Here is a 23,249-nt window from a genome sequence, read left to right as displayed (position 1 = left end):
ATGCACTGTAAATGGTTCAGGTTCAGAGGTTAAGAGGCCTTCCAGACCAGTATATTTCTCAAGGGAAAAGGCTGTAAATAAGGGATTCTATTAATTTATTCTTTGATGTCAAGCTGTCAGATCTGTTCCCTTAGGGTTTAATCAGAAACGAAATGTTCTGGATACACTCAATGACGGATCTTCTGTCAGCCCAAGTTCCCTCAGATCAGTGGTTCTATTTTTAGGTCATATACTCTAAGAGATTTTAATAGAGCCATATATTTTAATTTTAATATATATATCTTCTTCCCAGAAAAAAACTGTATACATACAAAATTCTCCATATAATTGTGGGGATGATTTCAGAACCCCCCGAAACTAATCTGTTGATCCAGGTTAAGAGTTTCTGCTTGAGATAAATTTTAGTCTAAAATCTCAGTTCTAAAATAAAACATTGGTTCATAAGGGAGCAAGACAAAAAGGAATTTTAGCCTTGTTGCCAGTGTTGGCTGAAGAGTGTGGATGCTTTGGCTCTAGGGTGTGTCTGATGGCTTGTGTTTACTTGGTGTAGGGCCGTGTCACTCACAGTGTGTTTTCACACCAGCAGCAACAGGGATCAAATGGGAACTTGCTAGAAATACAGAATCTCAGGCGCCCCTGAGAAGTACTGAATCTGAATCTGGACGGTAACAAGATCTGCAGGAGACAGACACGCCCATCGAAGCTGGAGAAGCCTCATGTAGGCAATAGAGGGAAAACAATGGTTGCTAGACTCTTAGGATCTAAAAGACTTGTTTTTTCCTTTAAAATGTCAACTAAAAAAAGCTAGAGGGACCAAAGCAGCTCCCCAGGCCTGCTGGTATATCTGCTGTGATGGCTCTTGATTTTAAGATTGAGGAAAGCCACACGCACAACTTTCTACTGCTTTATGGCTACGCGAAGGCTGTGAAAGAGGAAAGCATGCTAGAAGTGAATTTCCTAACCTGTCTTCAGTCATCTGGAGCCAATACTTACCTAATTGTGCCTCTTTTGCCATCTGTGTCTCATGGATGATATTTCTCAAGATCTGCTCCTCCTGAATGAGCTTGTGTTTTTCCAGGATCTCCTGCTGCCTCAGGTAGTGGTCATGCTGCTTTTGATAGTCCTTCAACTCATTCAGCGTTCGCTGGAGGGATCTGAGCATTTTTTACACCAAGAAAAGTTACAAAGCTTTAAAACTGTGAATTTTTAAACCCACGTAAACACACAGGTTTCTGGTTCTCGGCAATAATTGCCAGCTTCTTTTCTTTTAAAATACAAGCACTATACCACAAGTTCTGGAACGATGGGGCTAAATAAATGCTATCATTTTATTAAAACTTCGGGGCAAAGGGGCTGGCCCCATGGCCGAGTGGTTAAGTTCACGCGTTCCGCTGCAGGCGGCCCAGTGTTTCGCTGGTTCGAATCCTGGGTGCGGACATGGCACTGCTCATCAAACCACGCTGAGGCGGCGTCCCACATGCCACAACTAGAAGGACCCACAACGAAGAATATACAACTATGTATTGGGGAGCTTTGGGGAGAAAAAGGAAAAAAATAAAATCTTTAAACAAAAAAACAAAAAAAACGGGGGCAAAAAGATGCATGTGAAATTCTTCCCTTAAATACAACTACCTTGACATTAAATGGTGTGTTGGACTTCACAGGTGCCAAAAAAGACACATAACAATATACTCTAAATCTTTAAGTATTTAACAACTCTATTTCCCTTCACAAAGTGTGTGTTAGTTCCACTGATATTCAAAGCCTTTCTAGAATCCTCCTTTTTACCTTTTCCTTTGATTCTGCCTGTGACAAGGTTAAGAGTGAGGGCCATAGTACGTTGCTCTCACACTTTAACTCCTTGGTGCATACATTTGGGGAAAAACCACAGAAACTTTGCTTAGAAAGAAATATTCTCTACCATCTAATATCAATAAATCAACTGCCTGATTATATTTAATCACAAAAATCTTATTACCGATTATACTGTGACGTGGAGATTTAGGAGCTGCATAGTTTTTATAGGAAAGAACCAATTTGATTCTTCAGAACATGATACTGGAAAAAGCTCAGGCAGGGCAAGTTCTGATCAGGTGTGACAGAAGCCAGGTACAAACGGTGAGCTGTCATTCTTGACTTTTTACTACACTATGCTTTAAACAGATTGGAAAAACAGCAAATACAATAGTATAGTAAATTCCCAATCTCCATTTCATTGTCTAATAATCAAAGTAGACTCCCAACATCAAGGCTAATTCTACACGAGATAAACAATTCGCTTCTGAGTTATGTGAAGTTTCTTAACTGGCCCTATTATTTATGGAATGAAATAATTATTTATATTTTTCAACCAAATCTGATTAAAAGGTGGGCCAAATAATGTCTCTTAACTAACGTAAAGAATGTCACTTAACTAACACAACAATAGCCCAATTCTAGGAGCCAAAGTGGAGAAAGACCAAATACAGCACCTGCAAGTGATTTTACTGACAGTGTATTCTATGGCAATAAAAACATAATCAATAGAATTACTGAGTATCTGGCAGCACCCCCTCCATCTGACTTCATAAAACTAATCGATGGTCAAAACTGTAAAGATCTACACGACAGCATTTACTGCAAACATTCTCCAGTTCCTGCAATCCATGTTATTAAAAAGATTCCTCCAGACAACCACTGAATTGAGCTAAACCTCCTGGATTTGGAGAAAAGGGACAGGACTAGCAGTACTGAAGAGGTGTTTTTCTTTCTTCCCTTCTTTTTTCAGGTGCCTCAATTTTATTTATTTATTTTTTTTGAGGAAGATTAGCCCTAAGCTAACATCCACTGCCAATTCTCCTCCTTTTGCTGAGGAAGACTGGCCCTGAGCTAACATCTGTGCCCATCTTCCTCTACTTTATATGTGGGACGCCTGCCACAGCATGGCTTGATGAGTGGTGATAGGTCTGCACCCGGGATCTGAACTGGTGAACCCTGGGCTGCTGAAGCAGAACACACAAACTTAACAGCTACGCCAGTGGGCCGGCCTCCCTCAATTTTATCTTTCTTATCGAGGTAACAATGGTTTAGAATAGGTGTTTTCTTAATTCTAAGGAACTGATGGACCGATATCACCCACACAGGTCTAACCCAGGTTCTATGGTGCTAGTGCTCCTGTGAAATTTTTCTCTCAATTACCTATGTTGAGCTTCCAATTTCTGCTCAAGTTTTTGCTGACAGAGGACAGCATGCTTCCTCTTTATAGCTTGCTCAAACTCAGGCTTGGCCTGCAAAGCATGGTCATAACAGAGCACTGAGTGGTTGTACTCCCCAAGCATCTGAAGAGAGAAAAACAAACACACACACATACACACACACAGGGGGAGAAACGTTAGCCACGAGCCGGTCGCATCTGTCCAAACCCCCAATGATTGATGAGATCACACCCATCTCCCACTCGAGAGTGGACATTATTTTGATTAGTGGCCAAATCTCCACAACATGAACGCATGCTGTAAGATGGCTTAATTGGAATGTCTTGCTGTCTTAAGACGGGTACTCTGCAGAGATTTAATATTCCTATCAACTTTATTTTTCTTTTATGTCACGAGGCTAGGACAATTATAATACATTATTGTGTTGAGGACTTTTTTCCCCTTCATTTCTTCATTTCCAGCCCCTCTCCCTTGTTCAGACCAAAGGAGGAAGGAAAAAAGGTATTTTTTATTGGAAAATAAAAAGAAAATTGGAACTGGTTTGGCTCAGGGAAACAAAAGTTGTACTTACTGCATATATATTTCCCAAAGTGTAATAGCTGGTGAAGAAGTCACTGTCGTCCAGAGCTGCATGGACCACGACCGCAGCATCAGCAGAGAAGTGGGCTCTGTGCAGAACGTTTGCCAGGTTGACCAGGGCAATATCTTTATTGTGCCTGGAAGAGACGGAGAGACGTAACTAGATGTTAGGAAAGACGCATGTACTCCACAACTATGTGTAACTATCTGACGAGGGAAAATTACATTCAAAGTTACTGCTCGTAGGAAAATAACTCTGAGTACACTTATGATGGAGAAAATAATTTAAGAAAATTGTAATGTTTCTTACTCAATCTGATGGCTACAAATTTTGCCACAAAAATAAGGTCTGGCAGACATTTTATGATTTTAAAATGTATTTAGGACTTAGATTTGCTTTAAGAAAAATTGAATTCATGATAATTTCTCCACTCAAGGTCCTTGCATTCAAGTGAATCAGAGAGCATCTACATTACTTATTTTTCTTTACTAGAAATCAGAAGAATATTATGCTATGATCACTTTGAACTCTTTGACATCTGTCATTTTTTGTGATGGGACTAGTTTCTCTAACAGGGATGGAGGACAGAGTAAGTACAATACAACGCTGCTGCTTCTTGTTTTTGTAAGTATTGCTTCTTGAAGGGTCCTGAGTTTTGTGGAAGACTGGGAGGTCCAGCAGGGGAGGGCTCTTACCTGGAAGAGAAGTGAAGTGCTCGCATGGCACATTCCACTACCTGATACGGCTCATTCTTTATTCTCCAGTAAAATGAAGCCATGTTATACAGTACCCACGAGGAAGAGTTCTAGAAAGTCAACAAATAAGACGACAATCAAATACAACTCAGGACAGTTTCTTCAACTTAGAATGTTCAAGATGAGCATCTTTCCTACTCTGTCTCTTCCGAAATTGAAGATGCAGAAGAGTAAGGCTTCCTAGCAGTGATAAAGCAGAGAACACAGTGTAAATAAACTACTCCTGTCAAAGAGCCTCCTGATCACTAGTTGAGCAAGTGCACTGAGGTGTGAGCTCCCTAGAGAGACCGTCCAACTCCAGGCTATCATTCCAAGGCAGAAAGGGACCATAACTTGTCGGATCCTATTTCAGGACTTTAGAAGTTAAGACCTAACCTGTTTAGAAACTCCAGTTGCTCTAATGTGAAATTCCTGAAATTAACACATTGCAAAGTTTCCAGTTGATTTAATATCTGAATGAAGGTATATATATAGGCAAATAACAGGTTTATGCTTTTGTGAAACATGAATTTTTACTTGTCATTTCCTCATGTGTGTTCAGAATCTTTTTTTTTTTTTTTTTTGTGAGGAAGATTGGCCCTGAGCTAACATCTGTTGCCCATCTTCCTCTTTTTGCTTGAGGAAGGTTGTCGCTGAGCTAACATCTGTGCCAATCTTCCTCTATTTTGTATGTGGGATGCTGCCACTGCATGGCTTGACGAGTGATGTTAGGTCTGTGCCTGAGATGTGAACCCATGAACCCCGGGGCTGCTGAAGTGGGATGCACAAACTTAACTACTGCGCCACTGGGCTGGACCCTGTGCTCAGAATCTGATTCAAACCTTCACACTGCTAAAAACTACATCCTTAGTATACGGCAATCAGTGTATTATTTAGTCAAGTTAAACAGATTTTCAGATAGGTTTGCTCCTTTTGTGGCTAGAAGTTTTCATTTCTTAACATATGCTGAATTTCAACCACATGGAGGTCAAAACACTAAACTGGACCATGTCAAAAACCCAACGTCAGTAATTTTAAACCCAAGTACAGAAATTTCAAATTCAGCATAGGAAAAAAAGTCATAAAGTTTAAGATAAACTGGGAAAGATGTGTATGACAGCCAACGTTTAATATCTTTGATATAGAAAGAGCTCATAAAAAATCGAAACAGAAAGACAATCAACCAACAGAACACGGGCTAAGAATATGAACAGACATTTAAAGTTATGAAACAATGGCTAAGTAGCAGATGAAATGATATAAAACAACAAAGAGATAGATATTTAAAAGATATACGTTTTTCTTTTACAAATCGGCAAAGGTTAAAAAGTTGCCAATACTCACTGTTGGTTACACTGTATATTAACCTCAGATATTAAGTGTAGAAATGTCAGGTTAGTCCAGCATTTCTGGGGGACTATTTGACAAAAAGTATGTAAAAAGCCTTAAAAATGTGATTAACCTTTGACCCCCACAATTCCACTATTAAAAATTTATTCTATGGGAATAATTGTTTTAACTATAAAAATGTGTCAAAATAAAGATTCATAAGATTATAAAACAGCAATTATCTCTGAGTTTTTAAATTATGGTTTTTACTTTCTCTTTTATAGATTTTTTTAATATAGTCTGAATTTTTTACAAGGACTAATTATTTCAAAAATGGTTATTTTTAAGATTCAAACTAAGCATAACTCTGTGTTACTCATCTTTAAGTACTCTATCTTGCAGGACAGGATATGATTTTTGAGGGCTGCAATTAAAGATTTTTAGCACTATATGTAGTTGGTTAAGGGATATGACGTTCTCTCACTACTGACTTATGATTTAGGCTTCCGTCTCCTTTTTGATAGCCTTTTGAGAAGTTTTCTTTCAAATCAACGAACGCTTTAATTTTTACCTCTCATTTTCAAACTTTACACCATGAATTGGGACAAAAAGATCAATTAAAAATTCTACATGAACTACTAAAAACATCATGATAAACAGAATACTCTACACATCACAATCTACTGGAAGTAAGAGAAAAATAAATCTTTAAAGAAAAATCTTCCCCCAAAATCTAGAAACGTTTGATGCCACTGTTTAATTACTCTCTCCTTCTTTTGAACACCTTTTCCCCCCTGATTCTTAGGACATCACATTCTTCTGGTTTCTTCGGCTGGCCCTTCTCCCTCTGCTTGAGAGAGAAATGTGAGAGGACCCAGTGGCCTCTTCTCAAACTTCACTCTCCTTCAGATGACCATATCCAGTCCCACGGCTAAAAATACTCCCTATTTAACAATTATTCTCTATCTACACACTCAGCTCTGACCTCTTCTGTATTCCAGACTCATACAGGTATTTCAAATTTAACACGGCCAAAATAGAACTCTATCGTCTCTTCTCTCACCCCGACCCTGCTCCTGCTTCAAACTGCTCAAGCCAAAATTGAGGAATTATCCTTGATTTCTCTTTTGTCCTCATACCACAGAGCTAATTCATCAGCTTCCAAACTTCTAAACATTTCTGGAAACAGTTTAAGTCCGTGCATTTCCATAGGTAACCATTCTACTCAAACCACCTTCATTTCTCTCTTGAACAACTGCAATAGTCTTTTAACTGGTCTATTTCCAGTTGTGGCCTCCTTCATTTATTTTTCCATATAAGTTTAAGAGGGTACTTTTAAAAATATTAATTGAATTATGTCATTCCTCTGCTCCAGCTTCTCAACACACTTGGAATAAAATTCAAAGTCCCAGCCCTGGCTGTCAGAGCCCTACAGTCTGGCTCTGGCCTACTTCTTCGGCTTCATTCCCTATCATCCTCCCCTTGGCTCACCAGGCTCCAGCCATATTGACCTGAATTTGATTACATGCCATCTGTTATAGACTGAATGTGTGTCCCCTCCCCCCTAAATTCGTATGTGGAAGCCCTAATCCACAATGTGCCTGTATTTGGAGAAGGGCCTGTGAAGAGGTGATAAAGGTGAAATGAGGTCGTAAGGGTGGGGCCCTCATCCAATAGGGCCAGTGCCCTCATAAGAAGGGGAAGAAACACCAGATCTCTCTCTCTCTCCCTGTACACAGAGAAGAGGCCATGTGAGGACACAGTGAGAAGGCAGCCGTCTACAAGCCAGGAAGAGAGCCCTCATCAGGAACCGAATCAGCCAGCACCTTGATCTTGGACCTCCCAGCCTCCGGAGCTGTGAGAAATCAATGTCTGTTGTTTAGGGCCCCGTCTGTGGCATTTTGTTATGGCAGCCTGAGCTGAATAACATACCACCGACCTCATTAAGGCTTCAAGGCCTTTGCCTCAGCCTAGAATGCTCTTCGTTGATCTTTGAATCTTCTTCCTTGATTTGGTTCCTTCTTGTCATTCAGATACCAGCTTAAATGTCACCTTTCCAGAAAGGATAACCCCAACTGCCCAGTCTAAAGTAGCCGCCCAATTACCCTCTATTTTAATTTTCTATAGAGCACTTACCACTATGATCTACTTTCAACTAACCATCCTCTCAAGGATATTTTAAATCCTAGGTCAGTTTCCCCTTAATACTCATGAAGTTCTGGGGGTGCAATATTTTACATTACCTTCAGAAAAACAAGACAAAGATGGTAACTTAGCTACAAAAATAATCATACATAAAATACATAATGTATTTGAATAAACATATAAATATGTATTTGGATAAACTGTATATAAATGTTACAATTATACATTTTACTTAATACCACTATCATACTGCTTAGACACCAGCCTGCATTTTATGAAATTCCCTAGGCATAGAGAAGAGCAAAAATCGTTTTCTAAATTCCCAGGTTATCCTGAATGATATATTTAAATTCTTGGGTCCTGTTGCCTAATTCCCTTTTTCATTTTTGCAGGTAGATGTTCCCTTAAAAGAAAATTACAAGATTTTATTGTTGGTGGTGATTCTTTTTTTGGTTCAGAGAACAGCGATCATCTATGTATTTTGCGTGTAGATATATCAAACACACTAATGTTAAATTTTCTTTCACACTCAAAATATATAATCTAGCCTATAAGCCCTGCTGCTTCTATAGGCTACAATTTGTTTTTTCATGAATTAGTTTAAATAAAGCTTTTCAGCATCCCTTCCTGGTAAAGAAGACTGGGCTATCAACATTTCTCCCTACTTGAAGCATACAGTTCATATGAATGTACTCATAAGTTAAAATCACTCTCTTGACAAAAGCAAGCTAGGCAGGTATTTTCTGAGAGGAGAACATTTGTTCACACAGAGTTTCCTGCCTCCTTAAGTCACTGATGACTTACCTTCTGTAGCCCTTCATGGATGAGGTGGCCTATGTCATCTAGACTCCTTCCTAATCGTTTAGATAAATATGTGAAGATTGGGTCTTCTTTGGGTAATAGAGGTGCAGAAAGATTAACTCTCTCTTGTACACCCTGAAGAGAAGAAAAAATTGATAAAAAACAGGAAAAGGAGATTGTAAGACCCAAAAGAGCACAAGTATTACGGCATCTTGTAGCATTTATTTTGAAGGAATTTTAAGAAATAGGAGATGTTTATAAAATTATAAAGCTCTTTGGAAGGAGAAAGAGTTTTTATAAGCAAGAGTCTAAATTAAAGAAATAATGCAAAAAAAAAAAAAAAATCCCAAATCTCTTTACTTACTCGCAAGTGCTGAAAAGCATGTATACTATAGGGAAGTTCTAGAATTTTAGTACAATCAGGTTGCTCTGGGTCTGGAGGAACAGGAGATTCCGTGTCTATATAATCTTCAGGGCTAAAATCACGAAGCAAGAAGCAATGAATGAATGCAAGGGAAAGAAATGTTAAATTCTTTCCCTAACTGAACCGTATTCTCAAAGCATCAAAACTTTACAACCAATAGTAGTCAACATTCATAGCTTTTCACATAGCTACTGTCAGAGTCAAATATTTTAGGAGTTCAACTTAAAGGAGATAAATCAAGAGTTAGAATATAGTAGGTAGGTCACAGGATGTTAAGATTGTGGACTTTTTAAAAGCTAATATAACACTGCTCAATTCTTTCTATAAATATTAAACTTCTGTTGACATTCTCTCCACATTTTTACCAGTTACTGATTTTTAAATGTTTTTTCCAATTTGATAGATGAAAACAATCTAAATGTTTTAATTTGTACTTATTTGATCATTCCTGAGAAATACTTTTTCCACATTTATTGGCCATTTGTATTTCTTTTACTATAAGTTGTCCAATTTTCTACTGTGGTATTAAATATTTTCAATAGCTTTCCAAGAATTCTACTTGTGGTATGTATTTTGAACTTTCAAGTTTCAATAAACCCATCTGGGATTAAAGCTTATTCTCATTAGAAAAATAATTTCTTCTTGATTTGAGAAAGGTCTGTTCAGGAAGCCGTCATTTTCCCTTGGGAAGAGGCTCTCCTTACCTGATGTCCTTGCTCTCCAGAGTTATGTACGTGCCGTCATACAGATCCAGGTCCCCCAAGGGCACCTTGGCTTTGATGCAGTCTGGGTCCTCTTTGTTATGTCTTTGTTCCAGTCCTGTATCTCTGTCCTCATTTTCTTCTATGTGAATTTTTTGAGCAACTAATTGTTTCTGGTGAGAAGAAAATATAAACACAGAGGATTTTTCTAATATTTCAGTCTAGATACTACGTATGAGAAAGAATTTAATGTGTTAAAGAAGTCAGCGAATCCCCTCGAAGGAAGACAAGGATTCTGAATACGGCCTCAGTTAACTTAGTTGACACAAATTAGCTTCTCTAAACAGGTGTCCATATACAGAAACAAACAGAACATGACATTTATAATACTGGCATGAGTGCCTTCATAATATGACCTCTGACTGCCTATAAAGCTGCATCTATCAACTTAATTCCCCGGCATAGAATGGCTCAGCAATTGACACTGCCTTCAATTGTCCAAACACATTGTATTTTGGTCCTTGGAGACATCCAGCACATTGTCTGCTACCTGGAATAACTTCTCCTAACGCCCTGTGTTCCAGGTGAATTCCTGCTACTCATAATTTTTTGTTCAAACACACAGAGGAATTACAGAAGCACCCATATTTCCACCACCCGTATCTCACCCGTACCTATCATATCACAACATTTTGCCATATTCACTTCAGATATTTTTAAAAGGAAAAAAAAATGTAGTTGAAGCCCTTCTTTACAGTCTTGGAAATCCTTCTCTCCCTTCCCAAAGTTACCACGATCCTGAATTTGTTTTATGCATCATTTCCATGTATACTTTTATAAAATATTACTGTATTACTCCTACTCTCTTAAAATATTACTTTATGTATATCCAAAATCAACATGGAGCATTAGTTCGCAAGTTTTAAAATTTTATACAAATATCATACTGCATGTATCATTCTACAATTTTGTTTTTTTTAACTTAATATTATGTTTTTGAGATTTATCTGCATTGGTTGGTATAGCTCTAAAGTTTTCATTTTAATGGATGTATAAAAATTTATTCATTTTCCTATAAACCTTTAGATTGTTAAAATTTTATTTTGCTATTAAAAATGCTACAATATTCTTATAAGTCTCCTTGTGCACAAGTGTCACAGTTCCAGCAGGGGTGAAAATATGAGGTCATATGGGATGCACATTTTCAGTTTTATTTAGACACTGTCAATCTGCTCTTCAAAGTAGTTATAACAACTAGAATTCTACCAACAGATTATAATAATATCCATATCCCCACAAACTTACCAACATTTGGTTTTGTCATGCTTTCTAATTCACGTCAGTCTGATGGATATGAAATGTTCTCTTGCTGTAATTATTAGGGTAGACTGCTTTACTATTAAGGAATTTGCTACCCTCCTTACAAGAGGAGTCTACACCACTGTTCTGCTGGACTCAGACAGGGCCAATATGAGTTGCTTTGGCCAGTGTAACACGAGAAGTGCCATTTGACTCTTCTGGAGGGGAGCATTTTTAGGGCCAATGTATACTTCATCATGTTCTTTCTTTTCCCTCTTGTATTGAGAATGGCAATTTTCCGGACAGTGGCTGCCCTGTCAGCTTGGGTCCCAGCATAAGGATTAGAGTGACATTTAGTATGACCTTATTGTTTTAAGCCATTAAGACTATGGGATGTTACTAAATGATCTGTTTCCAATTATTGGTTTCCTCTGCACTCTTTTCCTGTGGGTAGATTATACTACACTGCCTACTGACTTCAGGCTTGGCCATGGGACTTGCTCTGGCCACTGGAATGTGAGTAGAGATGACGTATGTTAGTTCTGAGTGGAAACTAGACTGGCTTACTGGTTGTTCTTCCTTGAGCCTCCATCGTCCTTCGTGACAACAGCACTGAGTCTCTGGGACTGTTTGTTGCCCATGTAAAAGTTGATATACACGGCAACAAAATGTAGACTATCTCAAACACTGCAATCGTTGATGAGATGGAACACATTTTCACATTTATGAAATATTTTGCGAATTGACTGTCCAAGTCTGCCCATTTTTTCCCAGTATTTTAATTGATTTATAGAAATTTATGAAAACAGTAATTCTGTAAACTTATTCTTTATCAGTTACACACATTGCTAATGTCTTCTCCCAGCTTGTAGCTTATCTTTTAATTTTGCTCATGGTATCACTTGCTAAAGAGAAACTTTTACATTTAAGATGGGCAACTTTATCAATTGTTTTCTTAATTGTTTGAGATTTCCGTGTTATTTAAGAATTCCTTCTCTATCCTGATGTCATAAATATATCAATATATTTTCCTATTTTTTTTAAGTTTTAAAGTTTTACTTTTCATATTTAGTGCTATGGTCTGAATGTTTGTATCCCCCCAAATTTACATGTTGAAATCCTAACCCCCAAAGGTGATGGCATTAGGAGTTGGGGCTTTTGAGAGGTGCTCAGGCCATGAGGACAGTGACCTCACGAATGGGATTAGCGCTCTTACAAAAAAGGCTCTAGAAAGCTCCCTTCCCTTCCCCTGTGTAGGACGTTGAGAGAAGGCGTCAGCTATGAACCAGGAAGAGAGCCCCCACCAGAAGGCAACCACGCTGGTGCTCTGATCTGAGACTTTCCAGCCTCCAGAACGATGAGAAATAAATTTCTATTGTTCATAAGTTACCCAGGATGTGGTGTTTTGTTATAACAGATAAAGACATTTAGATTTATAAAGTGTATAGGAAATGGTTTTTGTGTATTGAAAGGTAAGAATCTAATTAATGTTTTTCCACATGGACAATCAATTTTCTAATATCATTTATAAAGAGTTTATCCTTTCCCCCGTTTATTCAATTTTGACACTTCATATTTTTCTAGAACTCTGCACATTACACTTAAGTTTTCAAATTCACTGGCACAAAGTTTTTATAGTATTAATAACAATCTCTTTAGTTTATAAAAATCTATATCTGCTTTATCATCACTAATAAATCTTTATTCTGTCTTTTCTCTTTTTTTCTTTATGTTCCTTTTTTATGTTCATTCTTTTCCTTCATGTTCACTAAGTTTATTTTAATCATTAGGTTTATTTTATCGTTTTCTAACCTGAGATGAATATTTAGCTCCTTTCTTTTCTCTTCTTTTATTGTAATAAATGCCTTTGTCTATAAATTTGCCTCTACGTATATCTAAGCTTCATTCTACAAACTCTGGAATGAGGTACTCTCACCATAGTTCAGTTTGAAAAGTTTGGGATTTCCTCTTTAAACCATGGGTAATTTGAGAATGTAAAATTTTCAAATACTTGAGTTTTTCCTCCTTCCCCCCACTGGGCATGTATATCTTATTTATATTTTAGCTTTAATTGTACTGTGATCAGAGAATATGTTATGCATGACAACAAAACTTTGTAATTTATTTTCTTTTTATCCCGGTAGTGACTATTTATGATAAATGTTTCACTTTTGAAAACACTTTAAACTCTATTTGTTCAATGTGGAGCACACGCTTGCTCTCTTTCCCTCCTCTCTCACTGTCAGATTAAGTATGTTAATTTTTTCCTATATCTTATAATATTTTTGTTGGATTTATCAGTTTCTGATAAAGATCTGTTAAAGTCTCCTACTCTGATTATGGATTTTTCATGTAATTCTGTCAGCTTTTGCTGTTTTGATATCAACATACACATACCTTTGAGACAAGCATGTAATATTATATCCCTTTGGTAGATTGTTAATGTGGAGTAGCTCCCTTTATCTCTACTAATGATCTTACATTCTTATTTTGTCTGAGGCAGGCTTATCATCCTTTAGGATTATAAAATCTAAAATTCTGAAAACCTAGAGTTTTTTCCTTAAATTTTGCACTAAAATTCATGTGATGGCAAAATTTGATGAAAAGCCATTTTATAGTCTTTATCCTCTTAGTCTGAACATTTATACATCTCACTCAAGAAATATTAGTGTATCTGATTATGGAGTTTGAGACCCGATCCTGTTGGCAGTCGAATGTAATACAAGATATCTGCACCTATAACATTTCTAAAACAATAAGAACAGAAGAAAGTAAAAGGCTATATTCTAATTACATATAGCCTCAACGATTTCAGGTGAGAGGCTGTAGACTTGTATAAATACTGCCATATCAATTTTCTTTTGCTTAGTATTTCCATAGTAAAGACTTTTTCTATCCATTTGTCACCACACTGATTTTGTGTTAGACTTATTTCTTGCATGCACCATATAGCTGGACTAAATAAGAAATCTGATCTGAGTTTTTTAATCAGCAAGTTTAATCTGTTTATATCTATTGTGATTCCTGACCTATTTGGATTTACTTGAACCATGTTACTTTGGGTTTTCTATTTATCATTCTTTTTCTTTGCTGCTTTTGTCTCTTTTCTTGCCTGCCATGTGCTTGGTAACGCTTTGTACATTCCCTCCCTTCTTCTTGTATCTTCTCTTTATTTGTAGGTTTGGAAACTAGATTGCATTTCTATTATTTTAGTGCTTGTGCTTCCTTTATTTTTGGTTATGTTTTTCATCAGTAAATATTTCAGTGTTTCTGAAAGAAACTCTTTCAAAAAATAAAACCACAACACCATTATCACATGTAAAAAATAATAATTCCCTAATACCAAATATCCAGTCTGTGTTCTAACTCCCAATCATTTCCTCCTACTTTTTAAAACACAGTTTGTTGGTATCAAAATCCAGTGAGGTCCACACACACCGTAGTTGGTTGTCTCTTACGTCTCTTCTAATCTACTGGTTATCCTTTAGTTCCTTTTTTTTTTTTTAATCTTTGTAATTTACTTGTTAAAGAAATTGGGTTTTTTGTCCTGTAGAGTTTGCCACTCTACAGGATTTTGCTGAGGGCATCTCCTAAGTTCATTCAATGTGTTCTTCTGTCCTCTGTATTTCCTGCATTCTGACAGCAGGATCCAGGGGTCCAAACCTCTTTTGTCATGGACTTCTTTAGCAGTCTGATGAAGCCTACAAACGCCCTTCTCAGAACAATCTTTTAAGTATATAAGATAAAACATACAGAATGACAAGGGAAACCAATTACATTGAAAACAAATTGTATTGTGGTTTGATTAGATTCATATTTCCTTTGGTAAGACTACTTGGAAGGTGGCATTATTCTTAAATTCTTAATGTTTGCCCATAAATTCTCCCACACAATTTTAATTTATTCAGCTACTTTTACCTTTTTCTGAACATGACAAAAGTCTAATGTGCTTTAACTAATCACTGAACGTGCCCCAACCCAAGTACATATTATTAATTTTATCTAGTTTTACCTCTTAAAACACAAAAAATAAACAAATAGACTTACCAACTTTTTCATTGGTATTTTTACTCCCCATTATACATCCTATGCTCTTCTACTGGGTTTACTTTTCTTCCTGCAGAAGTACATCTTAAATTTTTTTTTAAGTGAGAGCCTGTGGTTAGTAAACTGTCTTTGTATGTGAGAAAACACCTTTGCTTTGCCCTCACTCTTGAATGATGGTTTAAAAGAATATACAATCCTAGTTTGACTGATTTTCCCTTAGCACTCCGAGGCTGTCCCTCCATCGTCTTCGGTGTCTAAGTCCGTCTAGGTGTCACTACCTTGTAGACACACTGTATTATCTGCTCTCAGGGCTTTAAGTCTACACGTCAGAGAATAACAAATTTGCATCTCCAGCTCAAAGCCTTTATACCAGAGTCTGCACTCGAAGAAGCAACCCCCGACTTGATGTCTCCACTTGGATGTCCGATAGGACTCTCAAACTTAACCTACCAAAGCTGAACTCCTCCTCAATCCATTACCTCCTTCAGTCTTCTCTATCTCAGTAGATGTCACCTCCATCCTTTCAATTGCTTGGGTCAAAAACCCTGGTGTCATCCTTCACCCATCTCCATCTCCGTCCGTCTATCTGTCTCTTCCCAACCACTCCATCATCATCTCCTGTGTCTAGTAGTTTTGTGGTTGCTTCCAGGTTCTATCTAGTTCCCAAGTCCACAATCAGATCTTATCATTTTGGTTTGGAGTTTCTACTCCAAAGTGATATTCTGCCCTGAAATGATATTCAGGAAATTGAAGATGTAATTATTGATCCATTGGATGGTTCAGGTCCTTTCTTGGTCATCAGGTTGTTCTGTCTCCCTGACTTCTTTCCCCTCGCAGACGCTTTTCATGAAGAGAATGCTCCATCCCAGTCTTCAGGCAGTAAGCCTGGTTCTCTCCCTTTATCTTGCGTGGAAAATTGTCAGTTCCCTTTACTCCACCGAGCTGAACTACCAGACACCACGGCCTGCTCCTGGCTCAGAGAGCAGCAGGTTTGTAGCTTCAGCTACATTCCTGACTTAGTGTTTCTGTTCCATTTATGGTCCATGGAGATGTTTAAGTTGCTTTAGGCCTGGCTACATTTAATTTTGGTGTTTATTTTGTATTTAATCTGTCATTGGTGTGTATATGAAGCAGAAGGGGTGTACTAAATATGAACTCACTACACTATCTTAACCAAAAATTGATGGAGTCATCCTTTTTCATTTGGATTTTCACCGACTTGATGCATGGCATTTCCCCTACATGTCCTATAATTTAAGTCTCCTTCTGTTTATATCATGCTATACTGCCTCCTAAAAAAAGAGACACCAATAAACAGATACCATGTCTCTATGCATCTGAAAATAAAAACTATTTTCTGCACCACTGTGTCTTTCTGAACACTGTTTTTAAATAAAAACAGATCAAGCTTCCAAACATGAAACCCTATAAACATACCCATTGTCTTATTCCTAGTATTCATAAAAATCAACATTTCAAAATTTCTAAGGCATAAAACTGGTATGAATAAGGTGAGGCACTACTGAAAAAAATGGTGAGGTGTTCAAGTTTTACAAATATTCTAAAAATACTACTATCTATGCACAGCTGGTTAATATGTGCGAAAAGCTCTTCCTTCTTAACTCCCAGAAATTAAAAATATATATAATCATAACTATTTCTGTTGATAGACGGACCAGTTTGAATTTACATAAGTGAAATTTGGGATTTTTACATAACTAGAAAATGAATGGCTACTTGCGTTAAGAGGTATGCCAGCTCCTAAACCAAGAGACAGGGCGTTTGCCTCTGGTTCCGCCATAACTTCCTGTGTGAAGTCAGGCAATTTGCTGTCTTTGGATCTAATTGTTTCCTTGGCTCTAAAATGAAGATAATCTTTATGATTCCTTCTATCTCCCACAGACTCTCATTCCACTCTTATTATTCTCATTATTCCCCCAAATTTTCTAAATCTCATTTTGCAAATTGACTTACTTTTTCTACAACTTATCATTCCCTTAAAATTTGGATTCAGTTTACACTGTAACATTTAAGCAGAGATTTGAGGGGGGAAAAAGCCCTAGTTTTTTAAATAATCAATATTGTTTGCTATGAAGCAAAATCAGTTTATGGAAATCAAAGATAGAAAAAAAGGTCAGATTTTATTAGCACTAACAAATGTCAAGTTTCCAAGGTGCAAAGTGGTTAATACCTTTCACTTCAATAACAGGAGCACACAGTAGCAAGACCCTAGTTTTTACTACTTGGGAATTAACAAAATTTCTTTCTTTCTTCTTTTTTTTTGGTGAGGAAGATTGTCCCTGAGCCAACATCCATGCCAATCTTCCTCTGCTTTGTGTGTGGGACACTGCCAAAGCATGCCTTGACAAATGCTGTGTAGGTCTGTGCTTGGGATCCGAACCTGTGAACCCTGGGCTACCGAAGCAGAGCATGTGAGCTTAACCACTATGCCACCGGGCCAGCCCCTCATATTACACTTTTACAGGGTAGTAAAACCATTCTTCCTTTTCATGTTTTACCCAAACTCTCCTTCCAAGAATCCTCAGAGAGTATTCCTCTTCATACTTGATGGAAAAACTTAGAGATAGAAACTCTGTTCAAGGATATAGTGAGTCAAGAATCAGGCATAAAATTCAGGCTTGGATAGTCTGTTTCTCTTACAGTTGCTCAAATGTCACTCTAATTACACGTTTTTTTTTAAAAAAAATATGATCTAAAAGTAGTACATTCCTCTAAAAGTCAGAAGAATCAGGCTTAAGAAATAATATGCTTTAATTTTTCTTTGAACACAACGACTCCTGTGAAATGTGACAAGTTTCAGCTGCGTCCATGCCCAGTTGCCTCACCTCCAATTCTTTGAGGTAGTTAACTGTTGTTTCTTGTCTCATTAATATGACTAAGTCATGGGGATGCTTCAAGTTCATCGGTGAATCCACCTGCAAGCAAGCAAGCAATAAATAAAGCTCGGATTTCATTTATTTATTTGGATTAATAAAGTTTCTTTTAATATGCTTCAAATTACTGTTCAGTCACCCTTATAATCAGTGTTAGGTGCTGAGTAAACTCAAGGGGTATTTGAAATTGATCAAGCGTAAATTTCAGCAAAGAGAATGACAGGTGCAATAGCTGTCCTGTGAACTCCAACTTGAAAGAGCAAGCTCTTGAAGTGAATATTCTGACTTGAGCAGTCATATAAGAAATATTCAAGAAGAGAAGTATTTGGCAACGAATGATAAAAGTAAATTCCTTAAAAGATATTTCATCTGTAATAATTAAAAAGGATTGTCTTGTCTTGATAGCGCATTCCTTATCTGAACAGGTTTGAGGCAATAAAAGGAAAATACTAAAAGCACCTATTTTTGAAGGCTATTTGTAGAAGCCGTAAATCAAAGATCACATAAAATAATTTTGAGATTATTTACAACTCATATCCTCTGGATCATAAACAGCCACTATGCTGTTGAAGATGTAGGAAAAATGAACCCCCATATGCTGGTAGCAGGCTTATAAATCTGTTCTTATTGTTTGGAGGGTCATTTGACAACATACATCAAAACGTTAAAAGTGCATACCCTTTGAACTAATAATATAAATTCTAGAAAACTACTCTATAGACCTTCCTAAACATGTAGGCAATGATATATACAAGGATGCTCACTATAACACTTCCAGCTGCACAAAAAAAGATTAGAAACAACTTAAGTCCGTCAATAAGGAAATAGGGAAATCCATCATCCAATGAAATGGGATACAGAAAAACTAGACGTCCTGTCATGGAAAGGTGTTCACAATGCATAGTTAACTCAAAACAATGAAGAATAATAAGTATACTATGATGTTTTTGTTTAAGAAATTACATGTATATATTTTTACAGACATAGATGTACACATGTCTGTATATTCACAAAAGTAAATCAGTTTACAGTGGTTTCTTTTGGGAAGTGGGATGAAGAGGACAGGTACGTTCGCATCTTTTCCTTATATACCTACACATATTTTTAATTGCTTATAATGTATGCAGAATACATTTATAATAAGGAAAAAACCACACACACACACACACACACACACACACAGGGTTTTTGAATTTCAGAAAAATCTAAGACAGTAGCCTTGGTACCTAAGGGATGAGATGAAGTTCCTGCCATCCCATAGTGTCAGATTGTCAAATTATATACCAGTCCTTCGGGAAGTTCCACTTCGAGAAGAAACTACCTTTTAGTAACCTCTAAGAAATTTACATCAGCTCAACTAACTGATTTTAGAGCTAGCTTGTTAAGTGCAGACAACAGCCTTGCTTAGATCCTGGTGAATATGAGGCTATTAAAAAAAAAAAACTGTAAAAAGAGGGAATAAGAACAACACGAAATAAAGTTGGATAATTGCTTTAATAATATACATTATAACATCTGAACAATGTGGGGTGACTGCAGATAAAGCTCGTCTGCCGTTGCTCATTCCACCATCTCCAGAGTAGTGCAGAGTAACTTCCACTCACACTTTCATTTCAGTCATCTGAACCGCATAATTATCGTCTCTCATGGTCTTGCTTTTAAGACGAGATCCCTTCACTGCTGCCCCTGGCCTTCCGACTATATTGGAATTTACTTTAAAACTGGACTCTGAATTTAAAAGACACTAAAAATATAATAGCAAGGCCTGTATTTGACCACCTGAACTGTCCATCTCTATCAATCAATCAAACCTAGCAAAGGTCTACAAGCAAAATGCTAGGTTTATCATGATAAAAGGTAGACAATTTTGCTTCTCTTTTCATAGTATTTGGACACATTCCCAACAGTTATAATTGGGTAGGGCAGGGAAGGCTACTATAATGGGTTGAATATGGACTGATTTAACTCCAAAGCCCAATCAATCTTTTTTACGACAATATGATATAGCAGACCAACATTTTTACAGGAGAAAATGTAAAAGCTACAGCCAGTGGCCAGAGTACAAAAGAGCTTTATATATAAGGAGGCAAAGAAAGTCAGCTTGCTTTGCAACTTTGTCCAGACCTCAAGAGGTAGCTGTTTAGTACATGACTCTATAAGTATTTTCAAATGAGGGTTTTAGAAAAATACTGGGGGGAGGGGGGGAGGAATGTGGGAGTACGACATTCCCATTACGAAATACCCAATCAGTCTGATTACCTGAGATTTGGGGAACTGCAAGAGGAATGAAAGAAGGAGACAAGTGAAGATTTATATTAGAGAAATATTTAAAGAATAATCTTAGTTTTAGATTAAAAAGATACTAGATAGGCAGGGCTTTATCATATTTGAATAGCATGGGTTTGGCCAACTTCAGTTGTGAGGGAGTACTTTTTGTTTCCTTGAAGCCTTTAGTTCAACAAAGATACAGCAGCTTGAGGAGGTATAAAGACAAAATTATTAGCAGAAGGAAGGAAGGGAGGCCACCGACAGCTGTGTTTCTCTTTTTGATGTGGCAGCAAATGGCATGGACCTTTGCCAGAGAAGGGTTGGTTTTAGAAGATTTAGAGCCTGACATGTATTTTTATTGAGGTACCTTCAAGTTCTTAAATTTTAAGACTTTATAATTATCTTTGGCAAATGCCATTCAGCTTGAATTTCTCTCTTTTCGAATATCTCTTCCTCAGAAGATTATGGAAGAGGGTATGTTTGACAACTTTGTAAATACTACAACATCCATTCAACCAATTAGAGTTCATTATGCCTCTATGAACCAGGACCACTATGAGTCAATGTATTTGGAGCCTATGTACTCCCATTTTTATACACAACGTGAAAAGGAATGGTAATATGCTTTCAAAATCTTCTGCATTTAGAAGACGCTGCTATAAACCCAGGAACAAAAAGTGACAGGAACTAGAGAGAGGTAGGTTAAAAAGTATGTAACACGTACACAAGATCTCAAAGCACTTTATGACTTTTTCACAGGGACAAACAACCTTACTGCACAGTACAGTAAACGATGACTGTAAAGATCTGAATCATCAAGAAAAAGTGGACTTATTTTCAATTTGCTCTACTTAAGAAGGTGAAGAAATACGAACCATATTTTAGAGCAATATTTACACCGCCGGAAAAAAGTGATCGAGTATTTGGAAATTAGCTATAGGGAATTCTCCTATCCAGAAGGATTCATTCTCTAAGAGTTCCAGGTCAACAAAGTTCCACTGTTACTGGAGGAATTTATTTTAATTGAAAAAATGACAAACCATGTAAGGCAATTTAATTTTATTTTCCTTTGAATACATCATCTAAGTACATGTATCCAATTATATTTAACAGCAGTAAATATCTTACTCGTATCAAGCACATTTTCATATATTTGATTTGCTGCTGTCTTAACCAAGACATCATTAATATCTACATCTCTAATCCTGAGCCCTCTCTCTGTGAATTCAGTAGTAAATTTACATGGTAACAGATGGAAATGTCACTATGTAAGAGTAATTACTTCACTGCCAAATGAGAGAAAGTGCGAACATTTCAAACTTAAAATAACCAATGTAAGGGTATAAACACTTTTGAGTTCTACACAAGCAAGTTTGTGTCAATCATTTTCCAATGGTCCTTTATGATGGAAATTGAATATTTCTATTTTAACATTAATTCCAGCCCTCATATGCAACTAACTCTTCACAAATGCCGAACATTTTTACCTATTTTTTTAAAAAAATGGTATTCAAATGAGTACATGAAAGCAATATTAATGCGCAACTCACTTTTCTCCCTACGGCAGTTTGAAATTGATGAGTGAAGTCTTATATTAAGCCATATTCATTTTTAAAAATTTCCCCTTAAGTTAGAAACTAGGGATGGAATATTTCAAATCTTTTATTCAGAATTTTAGATTATTTAAATATTGAGGCAATATGGTGGAAAACATAAATCTTCAAAGCAACCAAGATTTCACCTCTGCCTTAAATGCTCCCACTCAGCAGATGTTTACAGGTTTTGCCATCCGGGATCTGCAATCCCCTTCTTGTGGCAAAAGCACCGCTTGTTTGTCTGGAAGCATCCTTCCCCACATGGGAAGCCCCGAGCAGTGGATTCTTTTCCCTTGGTCATGGTGATTATTTCCAAGATGGGACATTAACTTAGAGGTCAGTTGGTACTAAAAAGACTCTAATCCAGAATTTTCATTTAAGCTAGTGGGGACCAGCCATCCTATACCCACAGGGGGCCTGAGAATGGGGTTAAAGAAGCAGAGAAACGAAGACAGAGAAAAAGTCATCCTGGTTACACCGTTTGATCAAACTGTATCTGTTGTACTTAGAATTCATCCCAACATTCCAATGAAAGTTTTCAATACAGAAAGTCTTGAGGCTACTTCTTAAGGCCCTCTGCCTAATTTTCTTTAGGCCCTCTGCCTAGAGTATCTTCTTATCCTTGCTGATCTTTTAAGAGCCACTGTGCCTTTGCACATGCTCATTCCTCGACTTGGAATGCATTTCTAGCTCTATGCTTTTGGCAAAGGCCAAATAACCTGGTTCCAACGACATTTCTGTTGCGAGGCCGTCCTTCTCTCAAGCTCCCATAGTACCTCATACACACTTCTTTAATAGCATTTATTATATTGTTTAATTATTGTATGTCTAGTTCTCCTCCACTTTTTTTTTGGTATTCCTCTTTCTACCTTCAGTACTTAATATGCTTTCAGGTACATGTTAGGCACTCAATACATTGTCGATTGTTTGATGAAGGTGTCTGATGTCACATTTGTTAGATACTCCATCTCCATCTTCTAAGGTACTACCATTCACTGATGACTATCTGGAAAGGAGCTAAGGTGGCTAAGCCACCAGGAATCAGGAAAAAATAAGTCCTTGACAGATCTATGACTAGTTGTATGACCTTAAGCAAATTACCTTCCCTGCCTGGGCTTCCATTTCCTCATCTATAAACTGAGGGAACCCAACCTAATGACTTCTAAAGTTCCTTATCATTTCAAATCCTACCTCTATAAAAGATTTAACACTATCATGAAAGTATTACATTTTAACCA

At 37.1% G+C, this 23,249-nt stretch overlaps 1 protein-coding gene across 2 annotated transcripts in view; it reads right to left on the bottom strand.

Annotated features, from left to right (window-relative positions):
- The window catches only part of TTC17 (tetratricopeptide repeat domain 17), a 108,442-nt gene that overhangs the window by 69,967 nt on the left and 15,226 nt on the right, over positions 1-23,249 (bottom strand). For both annotated transcript variants that reach the window (XM_044750168.2, XM_014861236.3), the window contains exons 2-9: positions 18,101-18,190; positions 9,912-10,081; positions 9,148-9,259; positions 8,787-8,918; positions 4,470-4,579; positions 3,766-3,910; positions 3,178-3,317; positions 994-1,154 (exon numbers count right to left, since the gene is read on the bottom strand). In XM_044750168.2, the coding sequence (XP_044606103.1) occupies positions 994-1,154; positions 3,178-3,317; positions 3,766-3,910; positions 4,470-4,579; positions 8,787-8,918; positions 9,148-9,259; positions 9,912-10,081; positions 18,101-18,190 (1,060 nt within the window). The remainder of the gene's footprint in view (positions 1-993; positions 1,155-3,177; positions 3,318-3,765; positions 3,911-4,469; positions 4,580-8,786; positions 8,919-9,147; positions 9,260-9,911; positions 10,082-18,100; positions 18,191-23,249) is intronic.

This window comes from Equus asinus, chromosome 17 (genome assembly GCF_041296235.1).
Source record: "Equus asinus isolate D_3611 breed Donkey chromosome 17, EquAss-T2T_v2, whole genome shotgun sequence".
In the NCBI taxonomy this organism is placed as follows: domain Eukaryota; kingdom Metazoa; phylum Chordata; class Mammalia; order Perissodactyla; family Equidae; genus Equus; species Equus asinus.
The sequence above is the reverse complement of the archived record's forward strand: the minus strand, read 5'-3'. Positions and strand labels throughout refer to the sequence as shown.